This window comes from Megascapheus bottae, chromosome 21 (genome assembly GCF_031878675.1).
Source record: "Megascapheus bottae isolate mThoBot1 chromosome 21, mThoBot2.hap1, whole genome shotgun sequence".
In the NCBI taxonomy this organism is placed as follows: Eukaryota; Metazoa; Chordata; class Mammalia; order Rodentia; family Geomyidae; genus Megascapheus; species Megascapheus bottae.
The window spans coordinates 344,145-367,500 of NC_143529.1; the positions used below are offsets into that span (position 1 = coordinate 344,145).

The 23,356-nt window shown below is 40.1% G+C and overlaps 1 protein-coding gene across 1 annotated transcript in view; it reads left to right on the top strand.

Moving 5' to 3' along the window:
* The first annotated feature begins 5,991 nt into the window (after window positions 1–5,991).
* Itgav (integrin subunit alpha V) overlaps window positions 5,992–23,356 on the top strand; it is an 85,526-nt gene continuing 68,161 nt past the window's right edge. The window contains exons 1-2 of the mRNA XM_090354447.1: window positions 5,992–6,191; window positions 20,726–20,853. Coding sequence (XP_090210573.1) covers window positions 6,007–6,191; window positions 20,726–20,853 — 313 coding nt within the window. The 5' untranslated portion in view covers window positions 5,992–6,006. The remainder of the gene's footprint in view (window positions 6,192–20,725; window positions 20,854–23,356) is intronic.

Consider the following 23,356-nt stretch of genomic DNA (forward strand, 5'->3'; position numbering starts at 1 on the left):
GAAAGATCATATCCTTGCCCTCTATTCTATTCCTTCCTTCCTTCTTTCCTTCCTTCCTTCCTTCCTTCCTTCCTTCCTTCCTTCCTTCCTTCCTTCCTCCTTTCTTTCTTCCTTCCTTCCCTTACTCTTTCTTTCCTTCTTTCCTTCCTTTTTTAGGCAGGGTGTAACTAGATTAAAACTCAGGGCCTTGCATTTGCTAGGCACACAATCTGCCAACCTTAACCAACCTCCATCTCCAGGGTTTTTTTTTTTTTTTTTTTTTTTTTTTTTTTGTCAGTCCTGGGCTTGAGCTCAGGGCCTGAGCACTGTCCTTGGACTTTCTCAAGGCTAGAGCTCTACCACTTGAGCCTCAGCACCACTTCTTTTTTCTATGTTTGTGGTACCTAGGAATCAAACCTGGGTCTTCATGCATGCTAGGCAAGCACTTTACCACTAGGCCAAACTCCCGGCCCCCAACTTCCATCTCTATGCTCTTAATATTTATTTCATGGTTGTATGATAAAGAATGAAACCAGAGCCTCACACATGCTAAGTACCATTAATCTATACCCCATTCTTTCTTAAAATTTAAATTTTCTGATCCAGGCATAAGTGACTCCTGCCTGTAATCCTTTCTCTCAAAAGACTGTGATCTAAGGATTGTGGTTCAAAGCCAAATCAGGCAAGAAAGTCTGCAAGACTATTATCTTCAATTAACTACTAGAACCAGAAGTAGAGCCATGGCTTAAGAGTGCAATCCTTGAACACAAAAGCTCAGGGACAGCACTAAGGCCCTGAGTTTAAGTTCCAGGACACACACACACGCTCTCTTTCTCTTTAGTTTTCTTCTTATAAAATTGTGTTTATATAATATACATACATATGAATATATTGTATCTTTTTAAGAGGTGAAAATTATTTTACTTACAAAGTATTCAAATTGCTAAGCAAGTGTAGAGTTAAAGCATGTAGCGAATGTAAATAATTTCAGAAACTACATATAGGTATAAAATAAAATGTCTATAACTTTGTAGACTACAGTTGTTTTTTCTTTTTGGCCAATCCTGGGCTTGAACTCTGGGCCTGAGCACTGTCCTTGGACGTTTCTCAAGGCCAGAGCTCTACCACTTGAGCCACAGCACCACTTCTAGTTTTTTTCAATGTATGTGGTACTGAGGAATTGAACCTGGGCCTTTGTGCATGCTAGGCAAGCACTCTACCAATAGGCCAAACTCCCAGCCCTATATTTAAAGGGAATTTTGAAAACCACCAAACACATACTCAAAGTTCAGAATGCCTATCTTGAGAACATATTGTTTTCTCAGTGACAGGTGGAGGTGGTAATATACATCACATTCTTGCTATTTCTGATTAATTTGTCTTCTTTATACCCCACACTCTACTCTAAATTGCAACAAAGAGTTAAAGAAAAAAATGGCTATGGAATTTAAGAAGTACTGTTCTCATCAACATTAGAAGTATTACCCCATTTCTTGTCTAGCTGTTAAATGTCCACTAGAGATGCTTGGGCTTTTCTATTTCTTGAAAAGTACATTTGAATAATTAGTTATTGAGTACTCATTGAGTTAATGCCTTAATTCCAGATATTCAAGGGAACTAGTACAATTCTATATTGCCCCAACATTTATCTGAAACTTCATAAGTTTCAAACTAATTTTTCAAAATCTATCCATGGAAAGAGAGTCTGATTGAAAAGTGACTCCAGATCCTGGAGGCATAGTGTCTTTGATGATTAAGGGTGGTTTGAACTGTATGTGTGTATGTGGTGGGGGTGTTCTTTGCGATGGGCAGTTTTGATTAAAAGGTGGTAGTTTTGTAACAGGATTTTAAATTGCAGTGCTCATTCCCGTAATTCAGTGTTATAATTATATTAATGATAAATATAAAGCCTTAATTAGGGGTCTCTCCCAAAAGTTCACTCAATGACAGCAAAGTTACATGTGTGCAATCAAGGGGAATTTTATTTTGCTGGACAAGCACGCTTGTTATTGATACATGGCTTTGTTTGTTGTTGGCCTACAGGATGTTTCATCAGTACTCTTTGATGGTCATGAAGTAAGTGGTTAGAAGCCTTGAAACATTTTTCATGCGGGGCAGATTTGAAGGCTAACGCAACCATGGACTCGGTTTTGCCTGCCTGTCTCAACAGTTACTGAGAATAGGGATTCCTGGAGGGCATGAAGCCTAATGAAGGTCTTGAAAGAGCAGGGGTGAACCAGGTTTCTACTCAACAGAAGGATAGGGGCTGTGGGAAATGCTGAAGAAGGAAGGATTTTTTTTTTTTTCAGAAGAATCGAGCTCCATGAAAAATATGGAAGGGACTACGATGTGGCTTAGTGGTAGAGTGTTTGCCTATCACTCACGAAGCCCTGAATTTGATTCCTCAATACCACATAAACACAAAAGCCAGAAGTGGTGCTATGTCTTAAGTGGTTGAGTGCTAGCTTTGAGCAAAGCAAAAGAAGCACAGGGACAGTTGCTCAGGCCCTGAGTTCAAGCCCCAGCACTGGCAAAAAATAAATAAATAAAGTAAAATCAAGAAAAGAAAGGAAGGGAGGAAGGGGAAGGAAGAAAGTTGGTGTACTAGGGAAATAGAAATGGAACATTGCTAAACTTATTTCCTGGGTTAGAGTGAATAAGCTTCCCTGGAAGTGTATAGAATGTCAGTGACTGAAGGACAGAGACTCAGAGATCTTCGCTATTGAATGATGTAGTTCAGGAAGCAGCCTAGAAAGGAGACAAGTTTCCTATGTTCTCTTCTTTCCCACTCACCCAGGAATCATTTTTTGATACTTAGCAGATAGCATAATGCAGCATGGGAGAGGGGTAAGAAAGAGAGATCAAGTCAATTTTTAGTAACTAGCTAGCAGAGGAGAAACTAGAAAAAGACAAACACAAGCAGCAATAAAACCACCAGGTGAACTGGTTCAGGGATTGAAGGCTCTAGAGGGATGAAGAGTGTTAGAAGTGAATTTTACTACGTTTTGTTTTTCCAGTTATGGACTGAATCTTCTCCTGTACTCCCCAACTCTTGTTTCTCCTCCCCCACTTTGAGATTCAACTCAGGACTTCATGTTTATAACTGAGTGCCCATTTCTCAGTCATATCCTAGTGTTCTGTATGAGAAAAATAAATCTTCTCAAATTATTTTGGCATGATTGAACTAAGCTTTTTAAAGAGAGACAAAGTCAAATTGAGCACTGGTTTGATCTTGGTTATCAATAAGCTGTTGGATTAGTAGGAGAACTGGTAGACTGTACTATTCATATTTACCATCCAAATTTACTATTACTCCTGAGCTAAACTAATTGTAATTAGTATTAATGGCAATGAGGTTTTTTTCCAATCCTGTAAGATAAGTACTGTGATTATTGCCATTTTGTAGATGAGCAAACAGAGGCACACAGGTGGTTAGGTAGACATTCCCTAGTCACTCAACTAGAACTTTGTGAAGGCAGGAATTAAACCCAGGCACTTGAATTTGCAGAAACCAAAATGAAGTATGTTACAGAAAGGACAGAGGAATGTATTGGGTAACATTCAAACTAAAATTTCTTTTGATCGGGGATTATGTTTAATGTCACTATCTCAGGCAGTTCTCCTTGTTATAATTGTTATAATGCACCGAAAGAGAAGTGCTTGGGCAAAGAGGGCATTGCTTTTCTCCCCTGGAATAAAACATGCCTTTTCCCACTCCCAAGGATAAAACACCCTGCACAATGTGGAGTCTGAATAAGCACTGGCCTTGTGGATACGCTCTGTAATGCAATTTGCATGGCACTATGGATAGCTGCTCAAGCATGGTCACACATAGAACTTTGCATTCATATTCCCTAGTTCCTTAAGACTCTGGGTTACTCTGCTCCATGATTTCCTAATAGAAATGCATGTGTGTTTGTTTTTTGAAACAAACTCCTTGATTTGCAAGACTGTTCATTGGAAATGAAGACATAAAGGAGTCAGTGGTTCAGTAGTAGATTGTTGGCCAACATTGAGATGTTTTGTTCACTCAGGTTTTGATGAACTTACATGTGTCACCATTTCTTTGGATTTTGCCTTCCCCTGCCTCTTGTATTTCTTTCCTCATTCCCTTCAACCTGTTTGACTTCTGTCTCAGGATCATGAGCTCCAAGAAAGAAGCTTATTGACGGTAGGAATAACTTTGGTCTTTCTGTTCTCTTTCTTTGGATGAACCTGGGTTGAATTGGTTCTCAAGTTTTCAGCATATTAAGTGCTTTGGTATACATACATACACATATATACCCATGACCTAAGGGGAGAATTCTGAAGCCCAGTGTCATATTTATATGTAAATATTCACATAGGATTTTCTGTCTCCCTTGGCAATTTTGTTTTTCTGAAGATGTTGGACCATGGCTTATAAAACATCCCAGGCATGTTGCTTTGTTAGTTCAGTGTTATTGGGAATCCAAAATGATTAATACAGTTAAGCATTCCAACTGCTAAGCAGACATTTGATTTCTGTTTATATACATATTCTTTCACAGGATTACTTAATATTTTTTAGGGAGATAGATTTCTCCCTGTGTTGCATAGGCTGGTCTTGAACTTGTGGACTGAAGAAATCTTCCCATCTCAGCCTTCCCAAGCGCTGGACTTAAGAGTGTGTTCCTAGCACCAGGCCTGGTCTGTGACTGAGATTTCAGTAAGCTTTAGGAAAATAGACCAAATCTTCTTTTCCAGTAATTTCAAGTATTGGAAAATGTTTATATTTTGTTGTCACCAAATTCTTTAGCATAAGATACACAGAATAGGAAAGTCAGGTCTTCTGAACAAATATGAGTTTTCATTTTGTGTGCCATTCATTCACTAATCCAACATTTTACTGATTGATTTTATGTCTGCTTGACCAGGTCCTAGAAACGGGAAATACGAAGAGGCAAGTCCATTTCCCGAACAGAAGCATGGTTCTCAGTCTTGTGCTGCTAAGCCCAAGTGAATAGCAAGATGCCTTATTTCTCCCAGTTCTAAAATCAGGACTAAGCCAACGAATCAGTTTTCCACAATTAACTCAGACTTAAGTACCCCCCCCCACAGAGGACTTTTCTGATTTGATTTACTAAAGTTTCTTTTCTTTTCTTCTACCAATTCTTTTTGTTAATGAAGAGAGTTTGCTTTAAAAAAAAATTTTTTTTTCCAACCCTAAGTTCAGTTGTAACCCACCTCTTCTGGCAGAGGCTGTGCTAGCAGTTTATAATTAAGTTCAGTGTTTTGTGTGGGGAATAGGATGGGGAGGCAAAGGACAAATAATTATAGAGTTCCGTGGGTGAGCGCCTGCCAGGCTAAGTAGCAGAAATAGGAGCAGCGGACAAAGCTTTCCGCATTCTTAAACAAAAAAAAGTTCCCCTCGTGGATCCCAGCGGACCAGGGCACCTGGGGTGCTGCAGCCACTCTCCCGAGCTAAGGGTTGGGTTGCGGCGTCTGATCATCGCTATATGGGGCTCAGGTCTGGGATTGCTGCCTGTGACGCGGGCCCTGAAGCCCTGGGCACCCGAATCCAGTGAGAGCTCCCGGGATAGGCGGCGACCGCGCGCGCGGAAGTGCACTCGGCTTTCTCCAGTCGGAGATCGGCTCTGCCCCCACTTCCTCCTCTTGCGCGTCCGGGCAGCCTTTGGGGCGCGGCTCCTCCTCCCGCCCGGCCTCCTCCCCCTGCCCCGGGCAGCGCTCAGACAGAGGTGCGGCGCTGGCTCGGCTCGCTCGCTCTCTCTCTCTCTCTCTCGGGCAGTCCCCGGACCGCGGGTCCCAGCGTTCAGTAGCCGGCCGGATCGCAGCGAGGGGCCCGAGGGTTGGCCATCCTCGCCCCGCACGCTCCGCACTCCGCTTCCCGCGGCGGCCGCTGAGAAGCTCAGCCTTCCTGACTTCCCAACTCGGTCTCGGGCTCTCCGAGGAGCCAGTAGCCGGCAAGTTCGGGCGCGCAAGCGGCGGGCCGCGGGCACAGTGCGCCCCGGGGAAGGGCGGCCGCCTAGGGGCTCGCGCGCTTCGGCAATGGCTTCTCCGCTGCGGCGCCCGCGGCACGTTCTCCCCGGCTGCCTCCTGCTCCTTCTCCCCGGGTTCCTGCTGCCGCTCGGAGGAGCCTTCAACCTAGACGTGGACAGTCGTGCCGAGTACTCGGGCCCCGAGGGAAGTTATTTCGGCTTCGCGGTGGATTTCTTCGCGCCCAGTGCGTCTAAGTAAGCTACCCCCTCCCCCATCACAGCGCCCCCACCCCGCTTCTCTCCCGGGAGAGCCGGGAGTTTGCTTGTCCCACCCACCCCAGCCCCCCCGGGGGGAGGGGAAGTTGGGGGGCGTCTGTGTCCTGGATGGCTGGGATATTTGGGGCAGGGGGCGGGAATTGTGATGGGCTCTCAATCTAGGCGCTCAACACCCAATTCCGCCTGTCTCTTAAAACTGCCTGGGGCTGAGGGAGAGAGACCAGCTTTCTTTCAGACCTTTCTGGGATTCGACTTAGAGACCCACCGGGGCTGGGACCCCACTGCCGGTCTCGGTTACTTGGGGGAACTTGGTTGTTTTGGTCTCCGAAGGTTTTCTGTACCAGGCATCCTGCTCTGCTTCACGCCCTCAGTATTCATCCCTCCCCACCTCCCTAAACAAGCCCTCCCCCACTGCTGCCTCCCAGACTGATTTCTGTTTCTTCTCACTCACTCCTTTTCCAGACACTGGTGACTAAAGTGACCGTGTTATTGAATTGCATTTATTGCTCCTTATCTTCGGGACTTGGGAGAACTTTCAAGCTGTTGAGGCTAAACAGATGAATTCCATGTGTCATCTGCTTTTTTTTTTTTTTAATATAGAGATGCACGATTTAGGTCATTGTTCCCAAAGAGCTAGGATGTTTGCTGAGTTTTCATTTTCTGCGGGACACTTGTGTACTTTAGTATTTGGTGGTGATATTTCCAGATTGCCTACGGTCTGCGTTGCGGGGGAGGGGGTCGTCAGGGTAGTTTCTAATAATTCTTGTGATTATTGGATTAAAAGTTGTCTTGGACTTGGAGGATCGCTGACGTCATCCTCACCCCTCCCCCTCACACTAACGTTAGAAATTCTGACTTAATGGGTGTTCACTGGATGTTTTATGAGTTTCATTCTTGTTTTCAAGAGGGACGTTGTTCCTTCAGTCCTTCTGAGTTTTTAAAAAGTTGTGCCATTAGTTTTGTTGCTGGATTTTCTCTGTAAGCTACCCTCCCCTCCCTTTTTTTTTTTTTTTTTGAGGAGGAGTGTGGATACTTTTGATGGTCAGTAATTGCACAGAACTTTTTTTTTCCCAGTACGTAAGTGCATAATTTGGTGGTGGTCTGAATTGATTTGTTTCTGAATGTGTCTGAACCATTCATTTGATAACAAACCTCGTAGTGCTGGCAGTGGAACCTACCCAGTGCTCTATGCAACAAACTCGCCTTTGTGACCCGGCTTCCTGTGAGGCCTGGACACAGAGTTTTTCAGAATGACTTTCATCATCTGTAACTGGTAGGGTGGGATAGGGAAAAACGGGAGAGAGGATGGAAGGCATGACCTTGATCAAGATACACTGTACTTAGAACCTGACATCCGGAATTGAGTTACTTAGTAAAACAATCATTAACCTTAGGCAGCATTTACCACCTTCACATTCAATTTCAGGTGGGGGGGGTGTTTGGCATTGGACACCACCCTGAGGATACTTGTATGCTAAAATTGCACTCAACCACTGAGCCACACTCCCAAACCTTTGGTTTAATCATTTCTATCAGCCTTGTCATTAAAAAAAAATTAGCCTGAGCTGGTGACTCAGACGTGTCATCCTAGCTACTTAGGAGGCTGAGATCTGAGGATCAGGGTTTGAAGCCAGCTGAGGCAGGAAATCCATGAGACACTTATCTCCGGTTGAGTCACAGGAAAAGTCAGAAGTGACACTGTGGCTCAAGTGATAGCTCAGGGACAGCATCCAGTCACAGACTTCAAGCCCCAGAACCAGTAAAAAAAAAAGAAAAATAAATAAATTTAAAAAGGGTTGGGAATGTGGCTTAGTGGTAGAGTGCTTACCCAGCATGCCTGAAGTCCTGGGTTCAATTCCTTATTACCACATAAACAGAAAAAGCCAGAAGTGGCACTGTGGCTCAATGGTAGAGTGCTAGCCTTGGGCAAAATAAACCTCAGGGACAGTGCCCAGGCCCCGTTCAAGCCTTAGATATTTTTTAAGGATTTAAAAAAATCTTTATACTTCCAGGGGTGCCCTTTTAGATTTAATTTGTACAGAAATTATAACAATGGTGAGATTATATTCATCTGTTCTTTGTCAAGCATTACCATCTACTTCTTTCAAAGTTGATGGTTGTACAACTTTTTCTATTAATGCTGTGGCAAACCTCAGAATTTTGTGTAAAGATGTGTTAAACTTTTAAGCATTTTTTAAAATCAACCAGGGAAGATACAGTAATTCTGAACAATTGATGATATTTCTTCTTACTCTTTTAAGGGGTGTGATTGATCTTGGCCAGTCATTATAATCATGATACTATGATGTCACACATTTACATGCCTGCATATGTGTTTATGTATGATGACCTCACCATATGCCAGAAATAGTAAGACAAACCTAAACTTGGAATTGATATCCTATAATACTAATAGTTTGTACTTTTTGACGTCTTCACAGTAAATAAATATTAATGGAATGTTATGCTTAATATTGTAAAAATTAAACTTAATTGGAACCCAAGGTACATGGAATGTCATTTGAGATATTGTCAGTTGGAATTCTTATCATCTTTTGGTGTTATGATAAACTTCTAAAGGAAATAAAATATCTATATAATAAGACAGTATTTGTTTGCTAGTTAAAAGATTTTTGTTGAGGGGTCGGGAGTATGGCCTAGTGGTAGAGTGCCTGCCCAGCATGCACGAAGCCCTGGGTTTGATTCCTTGGTTCTACACAGAGAAAAAGCTGGAAGTAATGCTGTGGCACAAGTGGCAGAGTGCTAGCCTTAAGAAGGCCCAAGAACAATGACCAGGCCCTGAGTTCAGTTTCCAGAACTGGCAAAAAAGAAAAGAAAAGTTTAGTTGGGGGAAAGAGGATATTGAGGGGAAGTAGTGATGGTTTTGACGGCTGCCCCAGTGCAAAATGTCTAGATAACCTAGGCATGCTGCAGACCTATGCTATACCTTGTCTTCTCATTTTAGAAAATTGTTATTGAATTATCTCCATAATACTGTGAAATGAATAGATGAGCATTTACTAAATAGAAGGAAAATGTGAAAGATTAAGTGAAAGTGTTATGAGGGCTCTGGGAATGAGTCTTAGATTTGAATTAAAAATTCCCAAAGAGTGATGAAAAATTATTAAAAATGAAAAACCTTTGCCCCTATAATCATTACTTTATCATTCATTTTATTGTTAAACTAATATAAGATACAAAGATCATATGCAGGTCAAGAACTAGTCTCATTTTTCTTGTAGATAATGATTAAAGACATTAAAAAATTGGATATTGATTTTCGTGTATGTGTAGATTGTGCTGAGGACCAAATGTACTATGCAAATACTCTACCACTGACATACATCTCTTGACTCCTCTTTTTTTTTTTCAAATATTTAATTTTTATTTGTAAAACTACTTATTCATAGTACAAAGAAGTCTCCATACACACACATAAGGTATTTTGATCCAATGTATTCCATCTATTACTTTCTTATTCCTTTTCAGATATTTAACTTTTTTGTGCCAGTCCTCGACTGAAACTGAGGGCCTGGAACCTGCCCTTTACCATTTTCAATTAAGGCTAGTACCCTACCACTTGACCACAGCTAGACACTCAGGTGGTGGTGGTGGTGGTTAATCAGACATTTACATCTCACAGACTTTCCTACGTGGGCTGGCTTTGAACTACCTTTCTTAGATCTCAGCTTCCCTAGTAGCCAGGATTAAAGATGTGAATCCCTAGTGCCTAGCAACTATTTAATTTTTAAGAATAGAGTAATTAAGCAATTTTCCTTTGTATTTGCCCACTGCTATGATAGATGATTCTTGTCATATATAGATAAATATATGTCTATAGCCATATAGTCAAGCTCTCTTTCTGCGTTTATATACAATCACTGGTTTCAGATTCCTGTCTCCTTCCTCACTCTTTTATGTTTGTTATGTGTTCCTGTGACTCCAAAGATAGATGGCATTGTCTTAGAAACTGAAGACCCCTTCCATGTGGTTAGTGGTTCTCACTCTGAACCTGGCAACACTCAAAAGGTTTGTCAGCTAAAAGCTCTGCCCTGATATATCTCAGATATAAAAGTGGAGCTCCAACTTGATATTTTAATGGCTCTTGGATGGTTCTGCTTGCTTGACTAAAACTAAGTCCTTTTTCACCCTGTCAGTTACACCTCTGTTTCTATTAATGGTGCCATCATTTTCCCTGTTGCCCTGGAAATGATTTCGCATTCCTCCCTCTCACTTTCTATTTTTCTTTGCACTCCTCCAATATTAGTCAGTACTTAGTCCCTTGGCAAAGGTCTTAGAACCTGTTATGTGTTAAGGTTTTCCTGCATGTACCTCTGCTTTCTGCTCACTGTAACCTCGACAGTCAACCCCAGTCATCACACTCAGGGCCTCTCTAACTAACATCTGTGTTTCCAGTACTTTTATGGTTCAAAAATCTCCTCTTTTGATTCTGATAGTCTGCTGCTTAAATTCCCTCAACAGTGCTTCCATTGCCTGAAAGTCCAAGCAGCTTAACCTAGACTAAGGTCCCTTCAGGTCTGCCTGTTTCAATCTGTACTTATATTTATGTATTTTCTAAGGTTTTAAGTTAACATATATTTGTTATGCAAGGGAGATTTTTGTGTGTGATGTTTTTTTATTATCCCCTCACCCCACTACTTTTTCTTCTCACAAATAAACTGCTAGGACTATACTGAGGATATTCAGCCTCATTTAGCCTCTGCTGGCCCCCCACACCTCCTCTGATAATTTTCTACCCACAAAGCTTAATGTCCTGTCATTCATTTTTGTAGTATATATACCCTCTATTTACCATGTTGCCCTCTATTACTATTTACACCTCTTGTCCTGTTCCTCCCTTCACTATAGTCCCACTACTTTACAAAATGCCTTTAGTGTATTTTCATGAACTACAGTGGGTCTGGCTATGTGGGTTAGTTTTTCTCTTCATAAGTTAAACACAGTTACTCCTTACAAAGGCTGTAGGTTTAGGACACTAAGCATGGAAAGTATAGGTTTTGTGGTTATTGCTTCTTTTTTTTCCCTCCATCATGTAAGTGTTGACTCTATAACATTTATTACATGAAAATGAATCTGGAAAGGGAATTATAAGTCTGTAGTGACATCCTGTACTATTGTGTGTATATTGTTTCCTATATGCATGCATGATTTTTGTTTTTCAGCAGTTCCTTCTGGGAAATGTGCATTGGTCACCCCAGAGTCAGCTAAATATATTAAGCATGCTTTGTCTTGGAAAGGTCAGTGCTGAAAGCAGCCAAATAACTTAGTTCATTTGGAGAGTTTGAGAAATGTACTTGTCATTGTTTGGCAGATTGCCCATCCTTGGTAGTCAGGGTCACATTCACTGAAGCAACTGCCCTTCAAGTACACACTGGATAGGAAATGCATCCAGAGGACATGGTTTCTGGATTGGTTTCTCTCTCAGATCCTCATCTGTCCTTCTCACTTCTTCCTCTTCCCATGTGTCTTCTCTGTCTTCCTATTTCCTCCTCTGTCCTCGATCTCCTTTTTTCCTTTCCTCTATGCTCATCCTTCTCTCTTCTGTCTTCCTTATTTCCCACTTTTTTTAAAATTTCTGTTCTGTTCAGTCCTCTTTCCTCTTAGCATTTTTGAATCTCATTAACAGGTGTAAACATTTTTTTCTAGAGCCCTAAGTAGTTAATTAGTGGAAATGAATCTAGATAGCCCCCCCAAAATGGTGGGGGATGAGGATTCTGAGATTTTTGTGCAGATATTTGGTGGGAGAAGTCTGTCAGGCTGAAGTGGACTTGTGAAGCTAAGTTGCTCAGCTTCAGGTGTTTACTGATCATCAGTGATATCTCTTGTCAGCCTCATAGAATCCAGAAGTCATGTCCCACCTGTTCATATTGTCAGGAAATGCTCTGAGCTATTTCCTACCTTTGTCTTTTTTTCCTCTTTCACTTGAATCTTTCACTTCACCATTACTGACCAGTAGAGAAAATTGAAGAAAGAAAAGCCCTTCTAGGAATAGATCTTTAAAGTGTTGTATTTCCTACCACATTAAGGACTAGCTTATTGTTTTGTTTTTAGTTCCAGTATCATAATTTTATTTTTATGGTGCTTTTATATTTTCTAAATTTGCACTTACATACTTTCGAAAAACCTCTTTTAAATAATTACAATGAGTGTTGCTAACCCCATACCTAGAATCCAGAACCAGAGCTCAGAGATTTGAATGGCTTTTTATTTTTTTTTTTATTGTAATTAGTAAAAGGGTTACATGATATTTGCCAGATAGAAGGTGCATTAAATCACATACATTGATACCCTTTCACATGTCTTGGTACCCATTTCCCTCCCCCCCCACACCCCCCACCTATCTTGGTTTTCCCCCCTTCCCTATAAAATTTCAAATATCCAAATACAAATAAATTCAATATATCAGATAACAAAGTGAGATACTTGGCTTTTTAAATTAACCTGTTGACTTGGAGTGCTTGTGACTTTGAGTTCCAAACTTCATTCGATAGTCCTGAATACATGTTGGACACGTTTAACTTACCTGAATTAAGCTGATGTAGACATTTACTAGACATTTTTACACAAACTTTTAAGTGTGCTTAAACAGCCTTTTGAGTTTTGTATGTAACCCCTTTTATATTCTTTCATCATTTTTCACATAACTTTTTTTAACCACCTGTATTCTTTAAGTTAATGATTTTTTTATTTAACCTGCAACTTTTTCTTAAGATTTTTATACCTTAAGTAACTTGTATCAAAAGTAACTTTAGTTTCTCTGCCTCTCCACTTTTCTCTGTTAAAATTTAATTAGGGTTAGGATGTAGCTGAGTGGCAAAGCACTTGCCTAGCAAGTGCAACATCCTGGGTTTGATCCCCAATACCAAAAAAGAAAATATAAAATATTACAGTTAAAAATTTAATTGAGGGGCTGGGAGTTTGGCCCAGTGGTAGAGTGCTTGCCTAGCATGCATCAAGACCTAGGTATCACATACGTGGAAAGAGTCAGCAGTGGTGCTGTGGCTCAAGTGGTAGAGCCGTAGCCTTGAGAAAGCCCATGGATAGTACTCAGGCCCTTAGTTCAAGCCCCAGGACTGGCAAAAAATTTAATTGAGCTGGATACCTGTGGCTTACACCTGTAGTCCTAGAAATGCAGCAGGCTGACAACTGCATTGTGCATTTGGAAGGCAGCTTGGACAGGAAATTCTCTGAGACTCTTAACTCCAATTAGTCACCAGAAAAGTTGGGAATGGAGCTGTAATTCAAGTGGCAGAGCTCTGGGCAAAAATGGTAAGGGAGGCAGTGCCCAGACTTGTGTTCAAAGCCCCTATTCTTGCACACACACACACACACACACACACACACACACACACAGTGAAAACATCTTAAAACTAGCTTCACTCTCATAGTTGGTATTTTTAGATAGAGGAACTTTATTCTCTCACTGAAGTAGCACTTTGATATCAACAGGGCTTACTCTTTCCTTTTAGAGTTCTACTATTTTTACACATTTTGTCTGTAGTCTGCAAGGCTGCATGTGAAGGTGACTTCAGAAAACCAATAGGCATCCATCTTACACTCCTAATTACCATCATTTCATGCCTATGCATTGCAAATAGCCTGATGAAAAGAATTAGCCTTGATCATTAGCTTACTCCAGGACCTCAGACTGTGTGCTGCCAATGGAGAGCTGTTTCCATTCAGAGAACTGGCCCACTGCGCCCTTATCCCATCTCTGCTCAAGTCCAGCCTGTCCCTTGGGAATTGCCCAGTTCTGTTTTGTAGTTGCCAAGTAAAGACAATATCCGAGGTACAAAATTAAGTAGACTTGTTACATAAGGACATTGTCTTAAGGGTAATTTAAATAATTGGATGTTTAGTAGTGGATGTTTTTCGCATTCTGGAGAAGTTGGTGCATGTGGAAATGACTTGCTTATATAAGCCTACTTTTAAAATTGGGGTGTGGCACAAATTGTGAAGTGCTTGCCTACTGAGTTCAATCCCCAGTACTGAAGATTGAGATGTACAGCTATTGCATTTACTTTCTATTCCACTGGCAATTATTTTTTTCAAATGTATCTTTTCATGAGTTCTACATGAACGGAAGGGCGAGTTTTGATTAATGATTTTTTTTAAAGATTCTGCAAAGTGCTTTCTGATGAGAGTTCAGAAATGTGTTTGCCTGATATCTAGACACTTTTTCCTATTCTGACCTATGGGATGTTGGCATGGATGAACCCACACTAAAACCATGCACCCACCTGTGTTTGTTTTATCTTTACATGCAGATAAAGACCCTTAAAGCAGCATGCTAACCTGAAATGTTCTCTATTCGAAGCATATATTGAAAAAAATCACTTAATTTAGTTGGAGAACAGTTTTGTGGATATTTTTGTGCTGATTGGGTGTGCATGTGCATGTGCATGCACTCCCAGGGATCAAACGCATGGCTTCGTGCTAGATAAGCACTGTAGCACTGAGCTGCACTTCTAGTCATGTGGTCATATTTTTGATCTTTTGAAAGGATAAAACATTCTTCATGGCTCTTTTATATTTACATATATTAAAGTTCAGATATTGTCATTTACATATGCATATAAATTGACTATGTTATCTACCTCTGCTGAAGAAAAATAATAGAGGGCTGTGATGACTAACTGCTTTTTTTATGCTTCAGTGTGGGTTCCAGTTCTTTTACTCAAGCGTGCTGTTGTTGTTATTGGTGGTGGTAGTAGTGGTGTGTGTGTGTGTGTATGTTACAGGGACTTCAGCTTAGCACCTAGTACTCTCCCTTCACTTTTTCACACATGGTTGACACTCTTCCACTTGAGCCACAGCTCTACTTTTGGCTTATTGTTGGTCAATTGGAGCTATCCCACAAATTTTTCTGCCTGGACTGGCTTTGACCTGTACAGCAGCAAGCCTGGCAGCTCTTATTTTTATTTAATTTTTCTTATGAAGTCTTTTCCTGAATGAAAATTAAATTGTTATATTATCCAGAATCATTATGACTTGATGGGAGAGAGACAGGGTTGATGATTTACTGATGCCAGGTACACTGCATGAAGCTTTATTAAATAGGCATGTCTTGGTTTTGAGTTTTTTTTTCTCCACTTGCATTTTTATTGTATTTTATTGCCAGAGTAATGTATAGAAGGGTTACAGTTACATTCAGGTAGTGGGTACATTACTTCGTGAACATTGATACCCTTTCTCATGTTTTTGTCCCTCTTCCCTTTTCCCCACTCCCTCCCAATCATCTTGTTTTTTTTTCCCCTTCCCTTCCCTACTTCAAATAAACAAATATATGCAATATACCAGGTAACAAAGTGAGATACAGTAACCACATGAGATTATTGGTTGCGAGTTTTAATTTTTATTTTGAATTTGTGGGTTTCAAGATAATTGTTATAAAGCAGGATGCTTATTACCTAACAATTTGCACAGCCAGTTTTTGTCTAGTCGAGATGAGATTTGGCAGTTATGACATAGAGTAAATGAAACTGAAATGAATTTAGAAGTTAAAATGGATGCATTTCATTTAAATGGTGTGGGTTTGTTCATAATAGCAATTGTAAATATTCCCTTTGTGAGAAGAATCTAAGTGTTTAATGAGATGAAATGTGATCATGGCAGTGCATTGGTTTTGTGCTCTCTGTGTCTCCCTGTGTGCTGTTTTTCTTCTTCTCTATCTCATTCTGTTTCTTAAGAGAAAAGCTATGAGCCTCTTTCTCTGCATTCATTTTCTTTAGGATTCCTCATCTCACTGTCCCTGAGCTACTCTCCTTCAGGGCTCACTCTTTGGTTCTCTTGTCTCTGATATTTTTTCCAGGTATTCTGGATGAAGACATCATCTCTTCTTGTGTGTGTGTGTGTGTGTGCGTGTGTGCGTGTGTGCGTGTGTGCGTGTGTGTGTGCGTGTGTGTGTGTGTGTGTGTGTGTGTGTGTTTGTATGCTGGAACTGTATGGCTTTGAACTCAGGGCCTAGCCACTGCCAGAGTCTTTTTTTACTCAAAGCTGGCATCTTTCCACTTGAGCTTTTTTGTGGTTAATTGGAGATAAGAATCTCATGGACTTTCCTTCCCAGGCTAGTTCTGAACCATGACTTCAGACTAGGATTACAGGTATAAGCTACTGGCACTGGCAAAACCTCAACTCCTCTCTTGGCTCCAGGGTATCAATTATGTGTCTCACAGGCATCTCAAACTAACATACTGAGAACTGAATTCATGGTACCCCCAAACTACTTACTTTGCCTTCAGTTCTTTACTTTCTGGCACCTTCTATCCATACTTAAAGATACAACCTGGGCTTCCTTCTTAACATTCCTTTTCTCTCACCTGCAAAGCTGCCAGCTTTCGTTGCTTATTTTCCTGGTTTTCTCACATTTGCACATCTCCTTCCTGCAGGTTAGGATTATTATGCTGAACTGCTCCAATTTTTTTTTCTTGTTAACTGTTGTTTCCATTTTATTAGTGTTTCATGCGTGAAGTTCAGCTTTCCTAGGGTTTATTTTGTAAAGGTATAGCTAAAAATCTGACATTTTTACAGATGTGAAAATTGTATTTGATTTAACTTTCGCTGGGCTTCTGCAGTGTTATTTTGTGCTGCTCCTAGATGACTGTCTCTGCCCTCGCCATACCCTTCTTGGTAACTCCTGAGAGGAAATTCAGTTTCTTTTTGCCTCATCCTGTGTGTTCCCCTTCTTATCCCTCTTCCTCAAGCCCCCTTTTTGGCTTCCCCAAAATACTCTTCTAATTTTGCTCTTCCCAGTTTACTGGGACTTCCTTGGAGATAATTGCCCTCTAAAACTTTATCAGAAAGCAGTCTCTCTTCCTCATTTATAGAAGACTATTCTCCTAATTTATCTGTGAGGTGAGGACGTTGATCCAGTGGTAGAGTGGCTGCATAGCAAAGTCAAGGCTTTTGCCCATAGGCAAAGCCCCAAGTTCAAACCTCCATAATACCAAATCCAATCAAATAACCAAATAGATGTATACATACATGGATGAACAGATACATAAAGAATTGAGGCACTTTCTTCTCTCTATCCGTTGGAGATAACTGTCCATTTGTTAAACAGCTTTCCCTCCCTATTTACCAGATAATTTCTTTTAGGTAATTAATTGGTTCCTTCATGCTGTGTTGTCTACTTTCTTACCTCTAGGGGAAGGAGAGTCTCTAAAAGCTGGTGTTAGGTACTTCTAGCCCAGCCCTATGCCTGGTACAGACAGAAGAGATAGATGTTCAATCCACACCTTTATTTGAGTTAGTAGAGAGGAATGATGGATAAATGCTTCTTTATATATAAAGACGTTGACTCCTATTTTTCTTCAATTTGTTTTAATTTGAGAAGAAATTGAATAGTGGGCCTAATCTTTTACTGAACATTTACTAGATTAATCTTGTGTGGAACAATTTATTAAGTTAGCCAGGTGCTAGTGGCGCATGCCTGTGATTTCAGGAGGCTGAGATCTGAGGAGTGAGGTTTAGAACCAGTCCAAGCAGGAAAGGCCATGAGAGTCTTATCTCTAAGTAACCACTGGAGAATTGAAAATGGTGTTGTGGCTCAAAATGGTATAGTACTATGTTTATGCAAAAGAGCTCAGGGCCAGTGCCCAGGCCTTGAGTTCAAGTCCCAAGACTGACAAAAGAAACAAACAAAAACCAATTTTTTAGGTTAAATTAAAAACTTGGCATACCGCAATTCTATTTTTTTCTTTTCTTTTTCTTTCTTTCTTTTCTCTTAAATCAGTCCTGGGGCTTGGGACCTGGGTACTTTCTTTGAGCTTTTTCACTCAAGGCTAATACTCTACCACACAGCACCACTTCTGATTTTTTGGTGGTTAATTGGAGATAAGAGTCTCCTCAGAGTTCAACCTTGTAAGTAGTTGGGATTACAGGCCTGAGCCACTGGCAACCAGCTTTTGTTTTTTTTTTTTTTTTTTTAAATGGGAAATAATATTTAGAATGACCACAGTTTAGAGCAATTTGTTTAGAATCACTTGTGTTTCTACGGAATCAGAATGGAAGATACAGACTGGAATACCTAGGTACAGTCAGGGGTAAAAAATTAAGAAGTTCTGGTGCTCTGTGGCACAGTAGGTAGCCATAGCTGTTGTATTAGTAATGTGCTATATACTTCAATGAGTGAGGAGAAAGGACTTGGAATGCTTTTATCATAAGGAAAGAGCAATTTTTTTAAAAAGGAGATTCATGTATTTGCCCTGATTTCAGGAATACCTAAAACATACACTTATCAAAACCTCACAAAATATCCTTTAAATAATGTGCATATAAGGTTAATAAAAACTAGAGCCAAATTTCCCTAACTAGTTGTCTCACCCATATATATTTTATATATGTTTGTGTGTGTTTGAATGAGAGAGAGAGAGAGAGAGAGAGAGAGAGAACGAACATGGGGAGAAGGAGGGGGTTAGGGGGATAGGAAAGGGGAGGAGGGGAGAAAGAGAGGAAAGTTGTTTTCTTTAATGGTATGAGGATTTTAACACAGGGCCTGTGTCATGTGCCATGGCTGCCACTCTATCACTCTATCACGGGAGCCATGCTTGCAATCTAGTATCTTGCTGGTTATATGGAAATGGAGTCTCATCGCCTCTTCTGGCCTCTGAGATCCTCTAATCTCAGCTTCCTGAATAGCTAGGCTTATACCACCAGCACCCAGCTTGTGTGTGCACATGCGCGCGCTTTCTAGATCTCACAGCATTGTCCAGCCTTGTCTAAAACTTGAGATTTTTCTGCCTTAGACCTTTAACACTGATATGATAAATGTGTACCACATGGCAGCACGTGGCTGCCAGAAAATTGTATGTGTGCATGTGTGCACATGTGTGTATCTGTCCACTGTTACTAGGGCTTGAACTCTGACCCTTGCGCTTTCCCTTGGCTTTCTCATTCATTTATGTTTAGTCATACCTCTAGTCTGGCATTTTGCTGGGTAGTTAGGGATAAGAGTCTATTAGACTTTTTTGCTTGGCTTCAAACCTCCATCCTCATTTCTTAGCCTTCTGAGTAGCTAGAATTACATTGTGAGCCACCACTGTCCAGAAAGAAACAAGCAAGTATTTTTCAGTGTAATTTTATTGTTAACCCCAGAGGGGGTTATCATTTGAAAAGGTCAGATAATGAGAACATTTCTTTTTTTGGGCAATGTCACCCCTTCCTTTGCTTTTTTTCTAGTTTCCTTGTCCTTACCCACAGATTATATAATCCCATTTCTACATAGTGTATACTGAATACCACTACTGCATTTGTTCATCCTTTCTCCCTCCCCTTATGCAAGCCTTTTCACCACCTCCTAAAAAGACAAAATAGCAACAAAAGCAACAAAAACCACCACCACCTCCACCAACAAAAACAACAGAACTCATCTTTCTGTTTTTTGGAATTCATTTTAATAAACAGTATTTTAAATGGTTACAGGAGTTTCAGCTTTTGATTCCTCCTCTAGGGTCCTGTATAGGTTATTACGTCCAGTTTTATTTTGTATCTAGCTTCCACATCTGAGAAAAATGTGTGGTTTGTCTCTCTTAGCTTGGCTTCCCTCACTTACTATGATTTGTTCTAGGTTCTTCCATTTTGAAGCATTCATCTAATGGATGAGAGAGAGAGAGAGGGAGATAGTGAGAGAGAGAGAGAGCTATTTTTAAATTTTTTTTTCCAGTCCTGGGCTTAGGCTGAGGGTCTGAGCACTGTCCTTGGGCTTTCTCAAGGCTAGAGCTCTACCACTTGAGCCACAGCACCACTTCCAGGTTTTTTCCATGTATGTGGTACCAAGGAATTGAACTCCGGTCCTTGTGAATGCTAGGCAAGCACACTACCACTAGGCCAAACTCCTGGTCCAGTACCATATATTTTTTTGGTCTATTTATTGTTTGCAGGACATTTAAGTTGTTTCCATAATTTAGCTATTGTGAATAAGCGGCAATGAATATAGATATGCATGTGTCTTTACTATATCCTATCTTATAATGTTCTGAGTAGATGCCCAAGAATGGTATGGCTGGATCATAGCGACATTTTATGTTTAGTTTTTTTTTTTTTTTTTTTTTTTTTTTTTGAGGAACCTCCAAACAGCTTTCCTGAGTGGTTGTTCTAGTTTACATTCCCATCAACAATACAATAAGGTTCCTTTTCCCCCATATGTTCTAGGAAGTTTCTGGTAAGCTCCTTTGCCCATTTATTAATCTATTATAATTTTAGGGGATGTTAATGTTTTGAGCTGTTTGTATGTTTTATGCAATGTTTTGTGGAATGTTTCTTATGCCTTTGTGGAATGTATCCAGCAAATACTTTTTAAGTTGTTTTATGATGTTGTCAAGATCAATCAAGTATTCTACATAATGCATGCACATATACCTCAGGGTGAATTTTGAAAGTTATGACTTTAGTGAATGGCTTTTAAATGGATTTTTGAATAATATCAAGACAGTGATCGCTTCTCATGAATCTTAGGGCATTGCTTCAGTATTGTCTCATATGTATTTTGACAGGATGTTTCTTCTGGTGGGAGCTCCAAAAGCCAACACTACCCAGCCTGGGATTGTGGAAGGAGGCCAGGTGCTCAAGTGTGACTGGTCTTACAGCCGCCGCTGCCAGCCCATTGAATTTGACTCAACTGGTAGGTGCTTTGATTCTGTCAGTAATTCACATAATTTGATTAAAAAATTAAGTTCAGTAATGAATATAATCACCTCACATTCATCAAAAAAGTTATAATGAGCTTGGAGACACCTAAGGCAGGCACAGCCGATCTAATATGGTGGTAGCCCCACATATCCTAAGTTTTGTCTTTTTTAAGATAAAAACGGGGGAGATGTTGGGGGCCGAGTAATGCCATGTCTAATAACTTTCTGCTGGGGCTTGTAGTACGGATAAAACACGTGGATCTCTTTGTCCTGTCCATCTTATATACTGATAGGCTCCCTCATCCAATATAAGGAGGAGGGATTTAGGGGATAAAGAGAGAGAGATCTTCCTGCCTTGAAAAAAAAAAGTTATATAAAAGAGTTTTTGAGGGCCGGGAGTTTGGCCTAGTGGTTAAAGTGTTTGCCTAGCATGCATGAAGACCTGGGTTCGATTCCTCGGTACCACATACATAGAAAAAAGCCGGAAGTGGTGCTGAGGCTCAAGTGGTAGAGCTCTAGCCTTGAGAAAGTCCAAGGACAGTGCTCAGGCCCTGAGCTGAAGCCCAAGACTGGCAAAAAAAAAAAAAAAAGAGTTTTTGAGCTGATCATTAGCTCATGCCTGTAATTAAGAAGCTGAGATATGAGGATCTTGGTTTAATGTTAGTCCAGGTAGAAAACACTATGAGACTCTACCTTCAAATAACTAGCAAAATGCTGGACAGGAGGTGTGACTCATATGGTAGAGTACTAATTATGAAGAAACGAATAAGCTGAGAGAGAGTACTAGGCTACTGCTAGTCTCAGAGTTCAAGCCCTGCTACTGACAAACACACAAAAAAGGTGCTGGTGTGTATTATTGTTCCTGCAACCTTATGCCATATGAAAGCATTAAAAATATTTTACATTTCTCTTGCTTTGAACATCTTCCAATTTAATTGTTAATGTTCGCATGTACAAATCTGAGGAAAATCTACTAAGATATTTTTGCATTGTTCTAAGAGGAAGTTCATAGGAACAGCAAAGCTTTTGTTGTTTTTCTGTCTGCTAAATTGAAGCATGACTCACTGACCACTGCAGATCAACTCCACATTCATGAATAAAGACAGGGCTTGGGTTGTACTACCAAAACCATTGGAGGGCTGGGAGCGTGGTCTACTGGTAGTGTGCTCACCTCGTATGCACAAAGCTCTGGGTTCGATTCCCCAGAACCATATACACAGAAAAAGCCAGAAGTGGCACTGTGGTTCAAGTGGCAGAGAGCTAGCTTTGAGCAAAAAGTGTCCAAGGACAGTGTCCAGGCCCTGAGTTCAAGTCCCAGGACTGGTAAAAAAAAAACAAAGCCCACCACCAACAAAAACAAAACAGTGGAGTAATCTTTTGTGTTCAAATAGGTTTCAAAGACTTAACTAAAGCCCTTCATTGAAAATTTACTAGGAAAACTATATGACATGTTTCTGATAACTGGGTCATTTTATTTCCAAAGCCCTTCATTGAAAATTTACTAGGAAACTATATGACATGTTTCTGATAAGTGGGTCATTTTATTTCCAGAGATGTATGTCAATGCAATCAAGATTACGAAAGAAAAATAGATTTTAACGACAGTGAGAAATTAATTATATTTATACCAGTGACTAAAATATGCACACTCTTATACATATTCACATTGCTATATTTATATGTATGTATAAAAGAATCCCCCATTCTCTGCTATTATTTCTGCTAGTTGTAAAATGTATCATTTCTGGGAACTGTAGTATCAGTAAATAGAAATTACCCAGTGAACTGTTCAATTTGACCTGGGGGAATGCCACTGTGATTCTGGTCCCAGCTACTAATTGGAACCAGGTAACTGATTTAGACTTCCTCTCCCCTCCATTTTAAGCTGCCTATATTAGGCTCTGCTGTTTTTTTTTTTTTCCTCTCTCTTTCCTACATAATTAATACTTGGGAAATCCTGAGTTTGTAAACAGGGTCACTTTTTCCACAAATGGAGAAGCACTTGTTTAGAGTGTGATAGGCCATGCAGAATATTATGGGTCAGAGCATTTGTATTTGAACAAAATATCAATAGTAACATATAAATAATAATAAAATGTAGTTCTGTTTTGACAAATTGTTCAGATATTTGTCTGTATTTAATACTATAGTTTTATATGTTTATAGTTTATAGTTCTATATGTTGTCACTTTTAAATTATTTTGGAAATTTGGCTTTAGAGAATTTTGTGTTTATTTTACTAGCGTGTATCTTTTTTATGTGTTAGTAAACATTTCATTCTTTGTGAAAAGCAGATAGCATCTATACTACTGATTTGCATTCTTTTTAATAGTAGTTAGAATGGCATTGCTATTCCTTTTACGATTTGCTTTCCACATGTATGAATGTGTTTTCTTTTGTTTAAAATGAATCTCAGGTAAGGGCACTGTAGCCTTTCAGTGCTTAGGACGGAATTCAGAATCATGCTTGATAGGAGTCTTTTTTTTTTTTTTTTTT